Raw genomic sequence first — 19,396 nt, forward strand, 5'->3', positions numbered from 1 at the left:
GGCAATGGTATAATTCAATTTAAAAAAATGGACTATGCAAATTTATGAAAGATAGGTTTTCAGGGCATATTAAACTACAGTTGAGTTGTACCCTATCGATGCTGACTGGGAGGGTATGACAGGGGGAGGATCATGCTATACATACTCCATTTATATAGTTTTCCTTTAAGGCATTTGTTACTTTCCACTGTCAAAGATAGGACAGCTGGCTAGTTGAACCTTTTGCCTGGCTCAGTATGACAATTCTTCTGTTCTTGTTCATCTATTTTTATGTTTTTTTTGAGATGGCTCCTTGACCTTAACTTGCTCCCCCCAAAGGTTGGTAAGGGGAATAGTGACATATTTCACATCACTGCACAAATGTCCAGAATAAACTTTTATATTTTAGATTAAGCTATTCTATAACAATCAGGGTACTTACAAACATAAAATCAACAGATCTGTTGATATAAAAATCACGATACGTAAAAATGCATATTTTACTAGATTATCCTTTAAACCCTCAACAATCAATGAAAACTTATTTTAAAAAGCAACTTCAGACCAGCCTTTCAGAGCATTGGTTTCTGAAGTTCCAAGACACAGAAGAGGCGTGGCCACAAAAGCTTAACAGACATTTTCCTGATGTAGCATTTCTGCATATTAAACAGAAGCTTACAAATAGTCATTGAGCTCTCTGCTCCCACGCCTGATCAGGACTAAAAACTAAAAAGAGAGATTCGAGACTGGCAGTTGTCCTTGCTAGAGACGTGCAATGATGTATTTTCTGTCTATTCATTCAAAGTATTGACATGAACCATTAACATCTGCAAAAGTTATGGTAGCTAGCAAAAGGTGGGTATAAGGGAATTAAACTAAAGATCATTTTGTCTTGAATAATGTTTAATTGTTAAGAATTACATTTTATATGCAAAATAAACAAAAAATGTACAGCAAAGTTATTATTTAATATGTATATCTGAAGTTTGTTAATGTTAAAATTTAGTATTATAACGCATTTGCTGATTAAGATTTAAGACCTGCATATGCCTAGTATAAATCAGGTATTACTTCTTTGGAATAAGAAATTGGGTACTTAGGGCCTCCTCAACACAATAAGCTATTTTACCTAATTTTTAGAAAAACTTAATATGAAAGCACCTAAGTATATGAAGTGCTGTTGATATTGACCACTGCTTCATTTTGCAACCGTAATAGTTTAAAAATATTGTATATGGATATTGTAAATAAGGCTATATTTAATTTATACTTTTTTTCATTCTTACCCTCCTCCTACTTTTCAGTCTCTGAAGTTTTCATTCTTTGTTCCCTTTTTTCTCCTTTTTAAAATACATATGTGGAATAGAAACTCAATTATGCTGAAGATGAATGCTGTATTAAATTAAAATAAAATTTAAAATAAAAAACTGGAAAAAACCATTTCTGGTAGGATTTGTGAAAAGGACTATCAAAGAAAGTAAATGCTGCCTTTTGTAAAAACAGAACTTGTGGAAAATTTTCAAAACTGAAGAACATAAAATTACGTATCAAATTAAGTTGCATGATCTCTTTAAATGCTGATCACCAGAACATATTTCTATGTCTAGATGTTGTTTTTAAGATCCTTATTCTTTATTAAAATAGTGCCAATTCATATTTTATGTATATAAAAATATTACTGGAGCTTTTAACTAAATTTGAACCCAAATAAACTCTAAATATTTGAAGTCTGAATTAAGTAAGTATTGCTGGTTTTGCTTCCATTTTAAAGAACATGAAAAGACTGAAAGAAAGCTGTGAAAATCAGACAGGATTAGGAGGGGGACAGAGTTTTTAATACTCTACAGAAAAATGTTACAAATGGCAAAGTTGAGAAGCAAAGTGCTTCCATTTCCATGAGTGCCCGTCTTCAGCATTTGCAAACATAAGCTTCCCTATCAGATGTAAATAAGCTGTATCATTATGCATCCACATGATCATGAACTATTTTTTTCACAGGAGCCCATTCAGGAAAACATGCACAGCTCTGTTGTTAAGATGGATGCTTTCCTAAACAGGGCCAAGAGAAGTAGGAATCCTATGTAAAAAAAAACAAAAAAAACAAAAACCAAAAAAAGGGTGTGCACTTGCTCTTCAAGTTAAAAATATGCTTAAGTGCCTTTCTGAATAGAGACAGTCCTAAACACATGCTTAAGTGTTTTTCAGAATTGTGGCCTGTATGTAGATTAGACAGTATTTAGTTAGACCCTGATTTAGCAAAACGTTTAAAGCATGTGTTGAACGATTAATTTTATTTCTGAGAAAAATAGTAGTTCATCTACAAAAACAGTTTTAATAAGCTGTAGGAATTGTGCAATGACAACAATCAAATAGATGCAGGGGATTTCTATAGGTAGTTTATTTTTTCATAATGAAATTAGATAGGAATGATTAAACAAAGTATAAGATATATAATATTACTAGGAAATATTTATTTACTAGAGCGATCATTTTCAAATAGTTTGCAAACTCTTTCAGAAAGTCAGACCATATCATGAAAAAGCTTAAATAATTAAGAGAAACTATAAATACCTAATATACCATTACCTCAATAATATAAAGGACGATATTCTTGTAGAAACAGTATAAGATGCATTTAGCTATCCTGTTATAGTTCCAAGCACCATGAACCAACAACAAGTTCTTCAGATACTTGAACTAAAAGGCAAAGAAAAATATATTTAGGACTACATGTTGATCAATGCTATCTGATTTAATTATATTTTTAAAGCTTCACAGTATCATCATTTACCTGCGCGATTGAGTAATCTGAAGAATTAGCTGCCTGTAGCCCTTCATTTCCGCTAATACCAACACCAACGTGCGCCGTCTGTATCATACTAACATCATTTGCTCCATCCCCAATTGCTAGTGTTACTACTTTAACCTGTTTTTTAACCATTTCTACAACTTCAGATTTCTGAAGAGGAGACACCCTTTAAAAGAATGAAAACAGCTTGATACACGAAATCTGAATATACAAGACATTAAATGCATATATAAGGCAAAACAAATAAGTTACACCTCACATTTGTCATTATTCTCTCTCTCACGGATACAAGCTTAGATCATAAATCAGATAGTCTGTGAATCCAGGGCTTTACAAACAACAAATACTATTAAGTACTAAAATATCTGTTATGAAGTACAGAAATGTAGATTAAGTTTGTATATTTAATACCTTAGACTCAGAAAACAAAAAAGATAAGTCAGAGAGCAGAAGTACTAACACAAATCAGGTCTCTCTCATATACACAAGCAAAGACATAAAACAGCTTTAGCTACCTCCATACCAATATAAGGGAACATCTTTTCTTGTTCCCTTATATGGAGCAAGAAAAGATTTGAAAGATAAAACAGGCTGGCAATAAGCAAATTTAAAGGTTATCAATCAGGAACTTTGTTTTTTCAAGAACTGGTTTTGTATATTCATGCTAATAGAAATGGCATCTTTAGGTTCTACAATTATGCAAGAAGCTGTGTAATTTCAGGCTCTATGTGTACTTCCTTGTGGTGCCAAAAGCTTAGCACTCAAGGTTACCAAAGGTATTGCAGATCTCAACTTTCTTAGTTTCCTCACTTGAACCAAAGAGCCTCAGATATATGGAGAACTTGAACATAAAAGGGAAGGTATACATGTGAATTACTTGCAAATAACCCTTCTTCAAGGACCTTTGTATATTCCTACTTGTGAGAGAAGAGATAATTGTACACCCCAGATTGAACATGGGCTGCTTTCATAAACCCAGCAAAGAAGTAAAATGACTAGTCTAAGTAACTGCACTTCCAGAATAACATGAGTTTCCAAAGTTAAGTGCCATGACAGGGCTTGTGGGCAGTCCTAAAGGATATAGCTCTGTAGAATGCCTTGAAAGCTCAGTTCCTTGGGCTACTATTTCCAAGAATATGGTGAAATGCCCTTAAAAAAAATCTAATTCATGTTCATATGGGAAAATGAAGTCTTCATAGCCATTAATGATATTTGTGGCAGGTCAGATCTCCTATTAAAAACAATCTGAGATAATCTGGTAAACAGGACAGTGGACATTATTAGGGATCTACCCTATTTGCAAAAAACAGTTTCTGCAAACCCTATAAAAATGGTAATCCCTGTGATTTTGGCCCGGAATTGCCAGAAAAAAAAAATCTAAAAATAAAATTCCGGTTCCCAATTCCTTAGGGTCGCTGCAGCCCAGCCTCGCAGCCTGCCAGGGGAGCGGGGAGTCATGGCATGAAGGGGAGCAGCAAAGACAGCAGCAGTCATTCCCCCTCCCGCTGATCCCCATCATGCAGCCGTATCACTCTCCACTAATTATTATGAGGGGCAGGGCTGATGGCCACTGGGGTCCCTTGGCCAATCAGTGGCAGGGGGGAGGGGAGATGCTGTGAAAAGACCACAAAAATGGTGCCATGAGCAGCCCATGATTTTTCTTTTGCCTCAGCACGATTTAGGTAGATCCCCAACCATTATGGTGGTTAATCTGCAAGAAAGAGTCACATTAATAGTGGTGATGAAGAGAAAACTAATTGCTACCGAAGAAATACATCCTTTGCGACTACTTGTATTAGTCAAGTCCTCTGTCAATACAAAATGTTGGTACATGTAGGGAATAAAATGTTCTCTTGTCTCTCAACCTAGAACAGCAGCAACTGCGTAGTTACTGTAGTAGTGTAGCTCTTTTGCTGGGTAACTTTACACAAGAGTAGAATGGCTTACACTAGCATAAAGGCTGTATGTCACATGTCCATTCCATTTTTACACTGGGGTAAAGTGGTACTATGCCGGCATACAGTTGGTGCATGTCTTTACCCAAGGCCAGAAAGTACCGTCATGGGTCAGACTGATGTGGAAGATCTACAGCAGAACTATAGGTAATTAGTAGTTTAGTTTCACAGAAGACCTATATTACACTTCTTGTATTTTTTTTTTTTTTTAAACTTCCTCACAGAAAATATTAGATACTTAGATTAACCCCCACAGCATTGTTAAATACACGTCAAAAGGCAATTAAAAAAAAAAAATGACACTATTGAGAAAAAAAATAGCAGCTTCTCTCTCATGAACTTTTTATTTCTAGAGGTATTGGACATATTTTACTCCTTCCCCAACCAAAAAGCCCAATCCTGCAGATCCTAACATCTAAATTTTAATACTTAAGTAATATCTGGCATTCCTAGCAAGACAAAAAATACATGATGTTTGTTTTAATTTCTTTATCCTCCTTGCCCTGGAGCACCTTCCCTTGGAGCCCATTTCATATGATGGAAAGAACTGTACTGATTAAAATTACAAACTATTTTTTAATCTATCAATTTTTTTTAATTTTATTTTTGGAAGAACTCTGGACTGTTTACTGGTATAACTCATATTTTTTCAATCAAAATATATTATTTAGTCATATTATTATTATTAGAACTATAATACTTAGTCAAGTGATTAGTATAATATTTAGTCGTATTAGTCACACTAAAAATTTAGAGATAAATGAGAAAGATCAGGTGATGTACAATTCAGTTGCTCACTGCTTTTCATTAAACATACATGCTGATATTATCAATGGTGACACTTTGGCACTCGTTTTAAAATAGTGTTATGTTGGAGTTTGCTGGTAAACACCAGTAAGTGTGTTTGTCGTTGCTGGTAATCACAGACTTTGCTGACACTGATGACTGTGCCAAGTTAGCTTTCATTCAACATAAACAAGGGACAAGTTTTTGTTCTTGAAAGCAGAACCAGTAAAAATCTACCACAAGTCATAGACCAGCATGTCATGAGTAGAGTAGAAACTGTGTAAAGGAGATCAGCAGGTTTCTCTGAAACTGACTGGAATGCAGATGCACATGAATATGTGAAAGAGAAGCAAAAAGCAGCCCGGAAAGCGAGGAGAAAGCCACAGAAACGTTAGTAGCTTGCTCCTAATGAAAACCAAGAAAAACCCAGAATTATCTGTTCAGAGACAGCTTGGTCAATCTACTTCACCATTCAACATTCCTTTTGTGCCAATCATCCACATACAGAATGCACAATGTTTTCCCTAAGATGGGATATACATTATTTGTCTGTATGTATATAGGACAAGGCCAATATGTCCAGTAGAAGAGGATAAGGCCAATGTTCCTAGGCCAGTGATTTTCAACTTGAAAACTGGAATCACGAGAGCTGGAAAAATGTTAGCTCTGAAATTTCACTCATTTTGTGACTGGAAAAATAACAGAGCAAGTCTTCTGTTGCAAAGAACTCAGAAATACCACAAATCTATACGCCAACCTATACACGAGCCAGGGGGCTTCTCCGACAAAGCTGCATTTGCAATTAATTGAGCCTGCTGGAGCGTGGTAATTTCTGTGCTCCAGCCAGCCTCTGCGTCTCATGCATCAACATCCCCTTCAAAATGGTGGCAGGACTGCCTTAACTAAGCTCATTTGGTGTGTTTTAAATAAAGAGCTCCCACTTTCATTTTGAAGCTGGGGACACTGATATATGAGACTCTCCTGGTGCTTAGTGAGAGTGTAATTAAAGTGCTTCCCCTCCCCACTTCTCCACAGATTTCTACGTGAAATCTCTGGGTGTATCCTGTGATTTGTATGCAGGTGTTTGCACATCTAACCCACTGTACCCTTAAAAAGACTTCATAGCACTCTAGGGTACCAGAGAACTCTGGCTGAAAAATCACTGGTCTAGGTACTAGCTTTTGTGCCTTTTAATTTCGCTCGACATACATACATACATACATGAAGCTGGATATAGTCTCTCTTTAGATGATCCTGAAAGTCTTGCAAGTGAAGCCAAACTGTTATCATCATATGTAGATTTGTGTGTTGAAGCTTCTAGACCTTGAACCAGTCCCCTTGGTACAGAAAATGTGAAGTCCTAACAGAAGGGTATTTGTGCTTAGGAATTTGAGAAATAAATTTGAAAAGATCCTAATAAAAAGTTGATCTTCTGTTTCCACCAACTTAAGTAACCAAATTCTCAGGATGCTATTTTTTAGGGCCGTGTGAAATTTCAATGGGTGTTTCGTTTCGAAGCTGTTTTGATGCGTTTCATGCTTGAAACAGCGAAATCGAAATGAAACAAAAGGCCGCAAAATGAAACGAGGGCACTTGAAATATTTCGAAAGTTTCAAAACGTTTCAAGTTTCAAAGCAGTGGCGGGAGGCGAGGTAGAGCCACAACTGCACTCTGAGTGGCTCTGCCAGCCTCACAGAGCTCAGCTTGGTGGCAGGAGGCGGTGGGAGAGCCAGTGGCAGAGCTGCTCCGAGTGCAGCCCTGGCCAGTGGCTCTCCTCCGCCTCAGCTCCATGGGGCTGCAGAGCCTCTAGCAGCTGGGCTGCCCTCACCAGGGCTGCACTCCGAGCAGCCCCACCAGCCCCATGGAACTCAACCTGCTCTCCCAGTGCTGCTGGACTCCTCTCGGGGGGTGCAGGCCCCCAGACCTGCATGCGGGATGACAGGAAGCTGCCATGGCTGCCGCTGGCCTCAGGCAGTCTTTCTGGTGCTCGGTGTGGGCTGTGCCAGTCCCAGGCAGCAGCGGCACCCTCCTGTCATCCTGCGTGCAGATCCAGAGGCCCGTACCCCTGGCAGGAGTACAGCACAACCCCACATCCCGTCCGGGGATGCGGGCCCCCAGATCTGCACGCGGGATGACAAGAGGATGCTGCTGCTGGCAAGTGATGCAAGTTTTGCTTTTAGCAGTTTGAGGTGCAGTTTCCCAGAAACCCCTGCACCAATCTCCTTGAAACTTGGCAGGCATCATAGCCTCAGAAGGGGCTACCATCCCTGCAATTTTCATCCAAATTAGGCAAGACATGACAAAGTTATAGGCATTTTCATGATTCCCCATTATAGTCTATGAGCGAAACACATCAAACAGCAAAACAGTTGACGAAACGAAACGGAACAGTGCTTCGAAACGAAACAAAATGAAACACTGTCCCTTCGAAATGGCAAAACAGAAGTTGAAATGAAATGGTGCCATTTCTCACAGCCCTAGTATTTTTACTTTCTATAGTGCTTCCTGTTGAGTGTAATCTTCACCTCAATGGAGAAGCCTTATTCATATATATTCTTGCTCAAAAGGTGATCTCTGTGCAAAAAATACATGGGAATTGCTGGTATGGGTGAATAGACAGTATTGTGTCAATTAGGGCTTCAATCTTGTTGTATCTATCTTTTGGTGAGATCTTGCACTACTACTTTTCTTGTCTTGTTGTACACATTTACTAAAGGAATATATAATTTTAGCTCTGAACTTTTTATATTGCATGTGGTCTTTTCTCCAAGACTGGAAAACATATATTAAACTTGATTGGAGTAGGAAACAAGTCTGGTCAAAGATTAGTATTTTAAATTCTGGCTGGGTAACACCTTTCCCCTCCCTTCAGATCTTACCTGCAACAAATAACAGCTTTGCATGACAAAGCCAAATCCAGGAAATATTGTCTTACTCCAAATGTCAAAGCATACTTCAATGTTTTGCCATCAATTATAAGAGCAAAGTCATTTTCCTTCCTCAAAGCATCACCAAGATTACTGCAGTGATGGCTTAGGATCTCTCTTGTTCCCTGTTGTATAAAAAAAATAAATGATAGATTTTAACGATTTTTATTTCTATTTGCTGTTCCCAGCGGCACTCATCTCCCTGGGTCTGCTTCTTGGAGCCATGGGCCGGTGCCTCCTCACTCTCACACCAACAACAGCTGGCAGGGAGGGGAAATGATGTGGAACAGGGGAGGAGGGGAGAGGTAGGGGGAGGGGGGGTTATTGGTGGCTGCACCCCACCACAGCCACGGCCACAGACCCTGGCCTGAAGCAGCAGGAGGGAGGTAGGGAGCAGCTCCGGGCTTGGCCTAAAGGGGAGGGGGGAAACAGCTCAGGCCTAGGCCCAAAGCGGTGGCAGCGAATGGCTCAGACCCCAGCCCGAAGGGGAGGGAGGAAACGGCTCAGGCCCTGGCCTGAAGCAGTGGGGGGAGATGGGGAGCACCCCTGGTCCAAGGTGTAGGGGGCAGACACAGACCTCTGTCCCTGCCCACTCCCCACCCCCAATCATTCTTGATGGGCAATTTGCTAGTTATTTAATATCCTCGTTAATGAACTGGAAGATGGAACTGAATGCATGAGTCATAAAACTGTGGATGACACCAAGATGTGGCAAGAGACCAGCTTGACTTATCAGAGAACTCTTTAGTGCACTTAAACACAGAAAGGAAGATTACAAGAAGTGGAAGCTTAGACAAAATCTGAAAGGAGTATAAGAGACATACAGGGATGAAGTCAAGAAGGCCAAAGTGCAATTGGACTTACAGCCTGGATGGCACTGAAGGATAACAAGAGGATTTCTACAAGTATGTTAGCAACAGGAGGAAGGTTAAGGAAAGTGTGGGTCTCTTACTGAATGGGGGAGGCAACCTGGTGACAGATGATGAGGAAAAGGCTGAAGTACTCAATGCCTGTTTTATTTCGGTCTTCACAGGCAGGGTCAGCTCCCAGACCACTGCACCAGGCAGCATAGTTTGGGGAGGAGAGCAGTAGCCCTCAGTGTGGAAAGAACAGGTTAAGAACTATTTAGAAAAACTGGATGTGTACAAGTCCAGGGACCTGGATTCAATGCATCCAAGGGTGCTAAGGGAGTTGGCTGATGCGACTGGAGAGCCACTGGCTATTATCTTTGAAAACCTGTGGCAATTGGGGGAGGTCCTGGAGAACTGCAAAAAGGGCAAATTTAGTGCCCATCTTTAAGAAAAGGGAAGGAGGAGGATGCAGGGAACTACAGTCCTCAGAAAAAAAAAATCATGGAGCAGGTCTTCAAAGAATCCATTTCTAAGCACTTGCGCTAGGGACAGACATTCAAAAAGCCTGAGCCTGAATTGATTTAACTTTTGCAGGTTAGTCTAACCTGGCTAGGCTGAACTGCATTTTAACTGGACAGACATTTTCTCTGGACTGAGGAAATTAAGGCATATGCCTGCAGTGGCTCAGGCTAGAAGCCAGGGGGCACTAGAGCAGCCTTCCCTTCCCTTTCACAGAGCTGAGATGAGGCGGGTGTGTGGCCAGGCCCCAGAAGGACGTGTTGATTAGGGAGGTCTGCCTGCACCATCCCAGGCTTTTCCCCCTACTTGCTGCTTAAGGGGTGGGAGAGTTGCCAGACTAGCACTGTGAGGTAGGGGGTGCGTGTGCAGCGCATGCATCTGTTGATGACACGGAAGTTTTCAATCTCCCCCCTGCTTCTTTATACTGTCTGCAGCAAACTGACAGGCAAGCAAACCAGCAAGGGGATAACAGTGTTTATAGCTTACCAGTTGACCTGCTGATTAGCTCCAAAAAGCCCTAAGTGGTCACTGTTCTGTCTGCCTGTCCCAGTGACACTGGAGACGCATGCACACACAGACACCTCTTGGTAATAGCTAGCATACCACATGCCTAAGATCCATGGGGCTGGGGTCTGTGCTATGGGAGAAGGGAGGAAGGGAGGTAGGGATTTGTGCTTGAGCAGCGACCAGCAAAGGGGAGGTAGGGCAGGGTGGAAGCCAGGCAGACCCTGCTGTACCTGCAGTCTCTGCCAGAGCTCCAGCCAGGGAGCAGAGGGGAGGGGCCAGCTCTGCTGTGGAACAGAGAGCCTTGCCCAGCCCAGAGAGCATGCCAGGATGCTGGGGGAGTCTGGCTCACCTTAAACCAGCAAGGGGTCTAGGACAAATGTTGCATAAACTGGTTTGATCCAAATCAGTTAAGTCTGATACTACATTCAACCAAGTTTATCTCAAATCAGTTTCAGCCATTTTCAAATTGGTTTATGTGCACTGAACATCTGTTCTATTACACGCTGGAGTCAGGATTGACTCCAGGATGAATACGAGTCGCCAATACGATGAAGCAATAGGCAGAGCCAACCGCACCCCGTCCTGCATCAACAGGGGCATCACTAACAGGTCCAGAGAGGTGTTGCTCCCTCTCTATGCGGCGCTGGTCAGGCCGCAGCTGGAGTAATGTGTCCAGTTCTGGGCACTGCACTTCAAGAAGGATGTGGAGAACCTGGAGAGGGTCCAGAAGAGGGCCACTCGTATGGTTGAGGGCCTCCGTGGCCAGCCCTATGAGGAGAGGCTGAGGGACCTGAATCTCTTCAGTCTCCGCAAGAGGAGACTGAGGGGGGATCTTGTGGCTGCCTACAACTTTATCAGGGACCACCAGCAGGGACTCGGGGAAAGTCTGTTAACCAGGGCCCCCCTTGGAGTCACCAGGAACAATGGCCACAAGTTGAGAGAGGATAGGTTTAGGTTAGATATTAGGAAGAACTACTTCACTGTAAGGGTGGTCAGAGCCTGGAACAGGCTTCCCAGAGAGGTGGTGCTCTCACCTTCCCTGGAGATCTTCAAGAGGAGACAGGATAGGCACCTGGCTGGGGTCTTATGACCCCTCCCACCCCCAGTGCTCCTTCCTGCCCATGGCAGGGGGTCGGACTAGATGATCTGTCTTGGTCCCTTCTCATTGATTCTATGATAAGTTTAAACCAGTTTCTGTTCACTTACTACAGTTTATGTATAATGTCTGTCCCTAGCCTTGGAGGAGAAGGTGATTAGGAACAGTCAACATAGGTTAACCAAGGGCACATCATGCCTGACCAACCTGATTGCCTTCTGGGATGAGATACCTAGCTCTGTGAATGCAGGGAAAGCAGTGGACATAACATACCTTGACTTTAGCAAGGCTTTTCATACAGTCTCCCACAGCAAGCAAGCTAAAGAAGTATGGATTGGATGAATAGACTGTAAGGTGGACAGAAAGCTGGCTGGATTGTCAGGCTCAATGGGTAGTAATCAATGGCTCAATATCTAGCAGGCAGCTGGTGTCAAGTAGAGTGTCCCAGAGGTTGGGCCTGGGGACGGTTTTGTTCAATATCTTCATTAACAATCTGGAAGACGGGATGGACTGTACCCCCAGCAAGTTTGTGAATGACACCAAGCTGGGGGGTGTAGTAGATGCACTGGAGGGTAAAGCTAGGATTCAGAGTGGCCTAGACAAATTGGAGGACTGGGCCAAAAGAAATCTCATGAGGTTCAACAAGGACAAGTGCAAAGTCCTCCACTTAGGACAGAAGAAGCCCACGCACAGCTACAGTTTGGGGACTGACTGGCTAAGCAGCAGCTTTGCAGAAAAGGACTTGGGGGTTGCAGTGGACAGTAAGCTGGATATCAGTCAACAGTGTACCCTTGCTGCCAAGAAGGCTAACAGCATACTGGGCTGCATCAGTAGGAGCGCTGCCTACCGATTGAGGGAAGTAATTATTGTGCTCTTTTCTGCAATGGTTAGGCCACATCTGAAGTACTGTGTCCAGTTTTGGGCTCCCCACTACAGAAATGATGTAGACAAGTTGGAAAGAGTCCAGTGGAGAACAACGGTGCAATCAGCAAAATGGTTCAGGGGCTGGGGCACATGACTTATGGGAAGAGGCTGAGGGAACTGGGTTCATTGAGTTTGGAGAGGAAGACTGAGATGGGGTTTGATAGCAGCCTTTAACTATCTGAAGGGCAGTTCCAAAGAGGATGAAGCTAGACTGTTCTCAGTGGTGACAGATGACAGAACAAGGAAGAATGGTCTCAAGTTGCAGCAAGGGAGATTTAGGTTGGATATTAGGAAAAACTCTCTCACTGGAACAAGTTATCTGAAGAGGTGGTTGAATCTCAATCCTTGGAGGTTTTTTAAGACCCAGCTTGACAAAGCCTTAGCTGGAATGATCTAGTTGGGGATGGTCCTGCTTTGAGCAGGAGACTGGACTAGATAACCTCCTGAGATCCCTCCCAACCTTAATTTTCTATGATTCTAAGATGGGTGGTGCAGCAGATGTGCTTGGGGATAAGGTTGGAATTCAGAATGACCTTTGTTTGAGATTAATGAAATAAAACTTAATAAAGACAATTGGAATTACGGCTCAATGTTTTTACTGTATTACTTTTCCAACATATAATATTCAGGAAATTATTTTTGCTAATTTAAAAAAGCCACCACACGTTCAACTCTTTTAATTACAATGGCTCCTAATAGATTTTACTGCATCACAACATGGTAATGGATGCTATTAGTTACTTGTTTCACAAAAAGATTAACTGTTTTGTAGATATCTGAATATTTTAAACAAAGTAAAGCTATTTCGTTGCAGGGTGTAGTTATGTCGTTTAAAAAGGTTGCAAATTTTACTTACATCAAGAGAACCTTCATTTATTACTATCAGGCCCATATTCTTCTTCAAAAGTTTACACGAGTGACCTGTTAAAAATACGTGTTATCAAAACTGTTCCACAAAAAAAAAAAAAATTAATAAAAACAAAACAAAACACCAAATTGCTGGCTTAACTCTGCTCCTAGTGAGGTCAATTATAAAACTTCTGACATGTTAGTACAGCTTATAATGCCAGAATTATCAGAAGCATGTAGCTGTACATAAGTGATCGCAGATTCTATAACTTTCAAATATAAAACACAATGGGAACATGCAATCAAGGTATCTGTTGGCACATATAACAAGACAGCTCAAATGTGTTAATTCTTGTGCAAACCCATCAGAAATTTGTACTTTTATGGTGGACACATGTCAATGTACTGTATATAAGTGTGTATTACTTAGAGAAATGTGGCCTAATATTACATATACATATACATTTGCTGCTGCTGACTGTAGTTTGGACTGCAACTCCTAGAAACCCCAGGGGACTGGGAATAAAGGAAGAGGAAGTGACAAAATAGATGAGGGAGCTGTCATTAATAAACTATACACCACCATTAATAAATGTCTTCCCTTCCACATCTCCAATTTCATACAATCTTGGGGGGGGGGGGGGAAATCAATAAAAATCTAAATAAATGCTTAAAAACAAACACTGAAATTATCTGTCAAAATTAAAAAAAAAGAAGAATAAAAATCAAATTCGGCCAAGCCTATTCATATCTAATCTTATTTTTTTTTGCTGCTGTTGCTGCAATGGATTAAAAAAAAAAAATTAGTCTTGAGCATTTTAGCTAGCACTTCAGCTGTGGATTGCTATTTGAGCATATATCCTTGTGGTAATGCTATCTCATCTGAAAATATGTCCAATGCTTTCATGTTCTGCAGCTTAGGTCAATAACTTAAAAAAAATAAAAAAAATGAATTTAAATATAATTCAAAATCAAATACAGTACCAATGTTGATAGCAGTCTCTTGTTTATCCCCAGTAAGAATCCAAATTTTTATATCTGCTTTCATTAGAGTTTCAATGGTTTCAGGCACTTTATCTTGTAGCTTGTCTTCAATGGCTGTAGCTCCAAGCAACTGAAGATTCTGTGAAAACACATTATTAAAAGAATTAAATTTTAACCCTTTAGTGCTCTTATTGAACAGTCTGAAAACTCTGCAACATAAGGAACTGAATCCTATGTAACATGAGGTACACATTTCACCTTATAACTGATTTATCTACTGAGACCAATAACATGAGTTTGACTAAAGTCAATCCTCCAGAAATTCAGCCACATTGAATTAGAAGCCTTCAAGAGTTCAGAATCTACCAGTTCTCTTGGGAATTATTCCAACTTAATCCACTGTACTGTTAAAATGTTTTTGTTTGAATTGGCTTGGTTTAAATCACACTGAATCCAGTCACGATTTTTCTGCAAAAATGTTTCAGAATGTACAATGTGTTATATATATGGCTGGACAATCCTATTCTCCTTCAGTCCTTACACAACCCTAGTGCAGCCTTCTGAGTCTGCTCATAAATGATACTCAGAATGAGCACAGCTATGAAGAAATTAAATGATGCCTAAGTGTCAAAAATTGCAGTTACATAGGATCATAGAAAATTGGGACTGGATGAGACCTCAGGAGGTCATCCAGTCCAACCTCCTGCTCAAAGCAGGACCATCCCCAACTCTATCATTCCACCCAAAACTATCTAGCTGGGCTTTAAAACCCTCTGAGGGTGGAGATTTCACTACCTCTTCTAGGTAACCTGTTTTAGTGCTTTATTACCCTTCTAGCGAGAATTTTTTTCCTCATTTCTAGTAGGCTTGGCAGAATTTAATTTTTCAGTCACTAAATGTTAATAAATGTTGATTTCACCTCACACTCAGAGACTGGTGAAAAAATACTTCCATCATTAATAGGTGAAATTTATAGAAAGGGAATGTAAGAAAAATGACGGCTGATGGACTGTATGACAACAGGGGCAGAAGTCCTATAGAACCTTGTTGACTGTAGTTTGGACTGCAACTCCTAGAAACCCCAGGGGTCTGGGAATACAGGAAGAGGAAGTGACAAAACAGATGAGGGAGCTGTCATTAATAAACTATACACTGTCATTAATAAATGTCTCCCCCCCCAAATTTCATACCATCTTGAAAAATCAATAAAAATCTAAATAAATCCTTAAAAATAAACACTGAAATTTATCTGTCAAAATGATACAAAAAGAATAAAAATCAAATTCGGCCTAGCCTATTCATATCTAACCTAAACTTTCCTTGCTGCAACTTAAGATCATTGCTCCTTGTTCTGTCATCTGCCGCCACTGAGAACCATTCTAGTGCTATCCTCTTGGGAACCACTCTTCAGGTAGCTGACTGCTGTTGAATCCTGCCCCCTCCCCTCTCTTTTCCAGACTAAATTAGACCAGTTCCCTCAGCCTCTCTTCACAAGTCATGTGCCCCAAGACCCTAACCATTTCTGTTGCCCTCCCCTGGACTCTTCAATTTGTCCACATCTTTTCTGTAATTCTGGGCATAAAACTGGCCATGCCTCCAGATGTGGCCTCAACAGTGACAAACAGAGAGGAAGAATCACTTTCCTCAGTCTGCTGGCAACGCTCCTACTAATGCAGCCCAGTATGCCATTGGCCTTCTTCACAATGACAGCACATTGGTGGCTCGTATTCAACATACTGTACACTAATGTACAGATTCCCTTTTGCAGAGTTGCTGCTTAGCCACTTGATCCCCAACCTGTACCAGTGCATGAGACTGTGCCATCCTACGTGCAAGACTATGCTCTTTTCCTTATTGAATCTCATGAGATTTCTTTTGGTTCAATTCTCCAAATGGTCACGGTCTCTCTGAATCCTAGCCCTACCCTCCATTGTATTGGCTAATCCCCCTACTTGGTGCAGTAGCCTGGGAGCTGAATTCGCTTGTGAAGACCAAGGTGAAAAAGGGATTGAGTAATTCAGCCTTTTCTGAATCATTTGTCACTAGCTTGCTTCCCCCTTTCAGTAAGGGACCCACACTTTCCCTGATCTTCCTCTCGTTGCAGACATACTTGCAAAAACCTTTCGTTACCCTTCACATCCCTTGCTCGCTGCAACTCCAGTTCTGCTTTGGCTTTCCTAATTTTATCCCTGCATATCTAAGCAATACTTTTATACTCCTCCCTAATAGTTTGTTCAAGTTACAGTTATATACATCACTTAGGCTTGCAAAGATAAAACAGGGCTTAGCTCCTAACATACAAAGTTCAAAATTTTATTTTGCTTCATTTTGATGCAAGGACTACATTAAACATGATTAAAATTAATTTTGTCACTGAAATGTCTAACTTCACATTATGATGATAAGGATATACATAAAAATGGAATTCCACATACTTTTTCAATTAGTTCATAACTTTCCTCAAGCTTTAGTGCTCTGTTTTGTATGGATGTTGAAGCTCGGTGATACACATCTAACCAGTCTTGATAATCACTTTCTGAAATCTCAGCCACAGCAAAACATAGAGTTCTTAGACCTAAAATGGTGAATAGGTGGAAAGCATGATAACCAGTTATTTTGAGATATTCATTTCCTTGTTGTGCTAAAAGCATGTAATTTACAAAACCTGAATACACTATGAATAAATGGAAGAAAAAAAAGTAAAGCCTCCCCCCGCATGTAACTGAAGAACCTTGATACAAGCTTTCATGACAATATTAGTGGTTTGTCTAAATTAGGAATATTTGTATCAATGTAAGTATATTAGAGGTGCACTGATGCATCAGTTCCATATCAGATCGGCACCGATACAAAGAAAATAGACTGTATCAGCAATCAGTATTTTTTGGCTGATGTGGCTGATAATGTGGTTGATAAATGCCCTGTCCATGTGCATAGCTGCAACGCAGCACACAGGTGGCTAGGAGCACAGCCCAGTGGCATGGAGAGAAGCTGGGTCCGGCTGCTAAGTCCATTGCAAGGGACAGGGCTTGTGGGGGAGCAGATTGAGGCCACAGCGGTGAGGGAGTGACTGGAGTTGGAGCAGGTGTAGGAGAACTGGGACAGGGTGTGGGACGGAGCCGCAAGCGGCTCATCCGGGTGGCATGGGGGTGAGGGGTGTCTCCTGCCACTGCACGAAGTCTGGGAGGGCATAGGGGGCATGTGCCCCCAGATCTGCACAGAGCAAGGGTAGGCTGCAGCTGCAGGCTGGGGTGGAGGCTGTGCTGGGCTCTTTCTGGCAGGGGCTGGGCCAGGCTGTGCTTGGGGCAGGCAGTGGTAGTGCTGGGAAGGAGGGGCTGAGGCAAATTTTGGGGTGGCTGCAGCCCACCCCATATCTCCCTCCCAGTGACGCAACTGCCCAACCTGACCACAGCCCTGTCCCAGACCCTGCCAGGAAGAGCTCTGCACCACCCCAGTCCCAGCCTGCAGCAGCAGTTTGTCCTCGCCCTGCACAAAAGATCTGGGGGCACAAGCCCCACCCCCCCATGGTCTCCCAGGGTGCATGCAGCAGTGGGAGCTGCACCACCCCCCTCCCTCCCGATGAGCTGCTCACGGCTGTCCCATGCTCTGCTCCGGCTGTGCAGCTCCTGCCCCTGCCCCACTCCCTGTCACCACAGGGGCCTCGATCTGTCCCCGCCTCCAAGTCCCTTCCCTCCCCACCAACAACAGATTTACCAGCTGGATGCCACTCTCTATGCTGGCCGGCTGCATATCAAAATTGGAACAGCATCAGCTGATATGGCTTGTTAAAAATTGGCCATCGGTATTGGCACACCCCTAAAGTATATCAGTGCAGTTAACCTCTAGGTCTCCCCACAACTGGGCTTGTGCATCTTGCTTTGGAGCTCCTGCAGGAGCTGTGGGGAAAGGCAGCCAAGACTGCCAAACACGGGGGTTGCAAGGTTCTCACGAGAGTAAGCCCCTTGGCTCCCTCTGCCAGGAACCTTGCAAGCCACACACGCAGCAGCCCATTTTCAGCATCGGAGCCTGGGCTGACCTGATCCTGACAACAATGCTGAGAATCAACTGATTGTCACCACTGGGAGTGGGGCATGCCAGGAACCTTGAAAAGTATCTGGTTTGTGACCTTGGAAGAAGTTTCTAAGGCCCCTTGCACTCATTCCATTTACAGATAATGAACATGTTAGTCGTACCATAAATGTTCAGCCAATTTCTGGTGCCATAAAGTGGTAAACTAGTCACAAAGATGTTACATGTAAAATATGAGCCTGTCACAAAGTTGTCCCATATGGCACCATAAACTGGATGGGTGACATGCCTCCACCCCAGTGCTGACAACTGATTGATGATCAGCCCAGGTTCTAATGCTAAAAATGGAACCTGGGTAAATGGGTTCCAAGGTACCTGGTAGAGTGAGCCAAAAATCGCTGCAATCTCTAGGCCTGGGAGTCTTGATTATTATCAAGGGGCCTCAGCCAAGCTGCAGAAGAGAGGCTAAGCAGAAGGCCTCAAACCCTGTTTCTGAGCAACTGTATCATGAACCTTTCCAGCTGTGACAACTAGCTCAGTTAGCAAAGTAAAGGAAGTCATCTACATGTTTAATTAAGTCAGGAATGTGATACAATTAAACATGGCACCAGGCCTGAAAGGAGGTATTATAAAGGGAAGACCATACATTATATAATCCATATATGGTATATCATAGCTTTATCTAAAAATATTATTAGTAGAGATTGATGTAACCAAATGTACTAGATGTTATTTCGCTACAAAAGATACATTTTTAAGATTCTTAGATAATTTATAAAAGCAGAACAGCCTTGTCAGAGAAAACCATAAACTAAAGTAAATAAGAAACAGGACAGTATTCTATAACCGGGAAGGAAAGGAGATAAGAAACCCTCCCTTTTACTTTCCTAAGACTATAAATCCCAATGAATTGACACCTTCAGAGTCCACAAGAGATCTGGTTCCATCCAGTTCCAAAAATTTCAGTGAAACAAAGACATTTAAATAGAACGAATCAGATACTGTTTATTAGAATATTCAAACCAGCCATCTATAAACATTAGGTATAGGTTAAAGGAAAAATTTGGAGAATTCTGCAAATCCAAGAAGATCAGCTGCCAATCTGTGTGCTACTCACCTCCCACCTCTCGAGTCTCCTCAGCTGTTGGTACAGGTGAGAAATTATGTTATGCTGTCACAGG

The 19,396-nt window shown here is 41.8% G+C and overlaps 1 protein-coding gene across 5 annotated transcripts in view; it reads right to left on the reverse strand.

Annotated features, from left to right (window-relative positions):
* ATP8A1 (ATPase phospholipid transporting 8A1) overlaps nt 1-19,396 on the reverse strand; it is a 186,623-nt gene that overhangs the window by 47,688 nt on the left and 119,539 nt on the right. For all 5 annotated transcript variants that reach the window (XM_019552930.1, XM_019552927.1, XM_019552929.1 and 2 more), the window contains 6 exons: nt 16,622-16,761; nt 14,187-14,325; nt 13,210-13,274; nt 8,409-8,581; nt 2,771-2,954; nt 2,566-2,676 (listed from right to left, as the gene is read on the reverse strand). In XM_019552930.1, the coding sequence (XP_019408475.1) occupies nt 2,566-2,676; nt 2,771-2,954; nt 8,409-8,581; nt 13,210-13,274; nt 14,187-14,325; nt 16,622-16,761 (812 nt within the window). The remainder of the gene's footprint in view (nt 1-2,565; nt 2,677-2,770; nt 2,955-8,408; nt 8,582-13,209; nt 13,275-14,186; nt 14,326-16,621; nt 16,762-19,396) is intronic.

Source organism: Crocodylus porosus, unplaced genomic scaffold (genome assembly GCF_001723895.1).
Source record: "Crocodylus porosus isolate Cpor-Errol unplaced genomic scaffold, CroPor_comp1, whole genome shotgun sequence".
In the NCBI taxonomy this organism is placed as follows: domain Eukaryota; kingdom Metazoa; phylum Chordata; order Crocodylia; family Crocodylidae; genus Crocodylus; species Crocodylus porosus.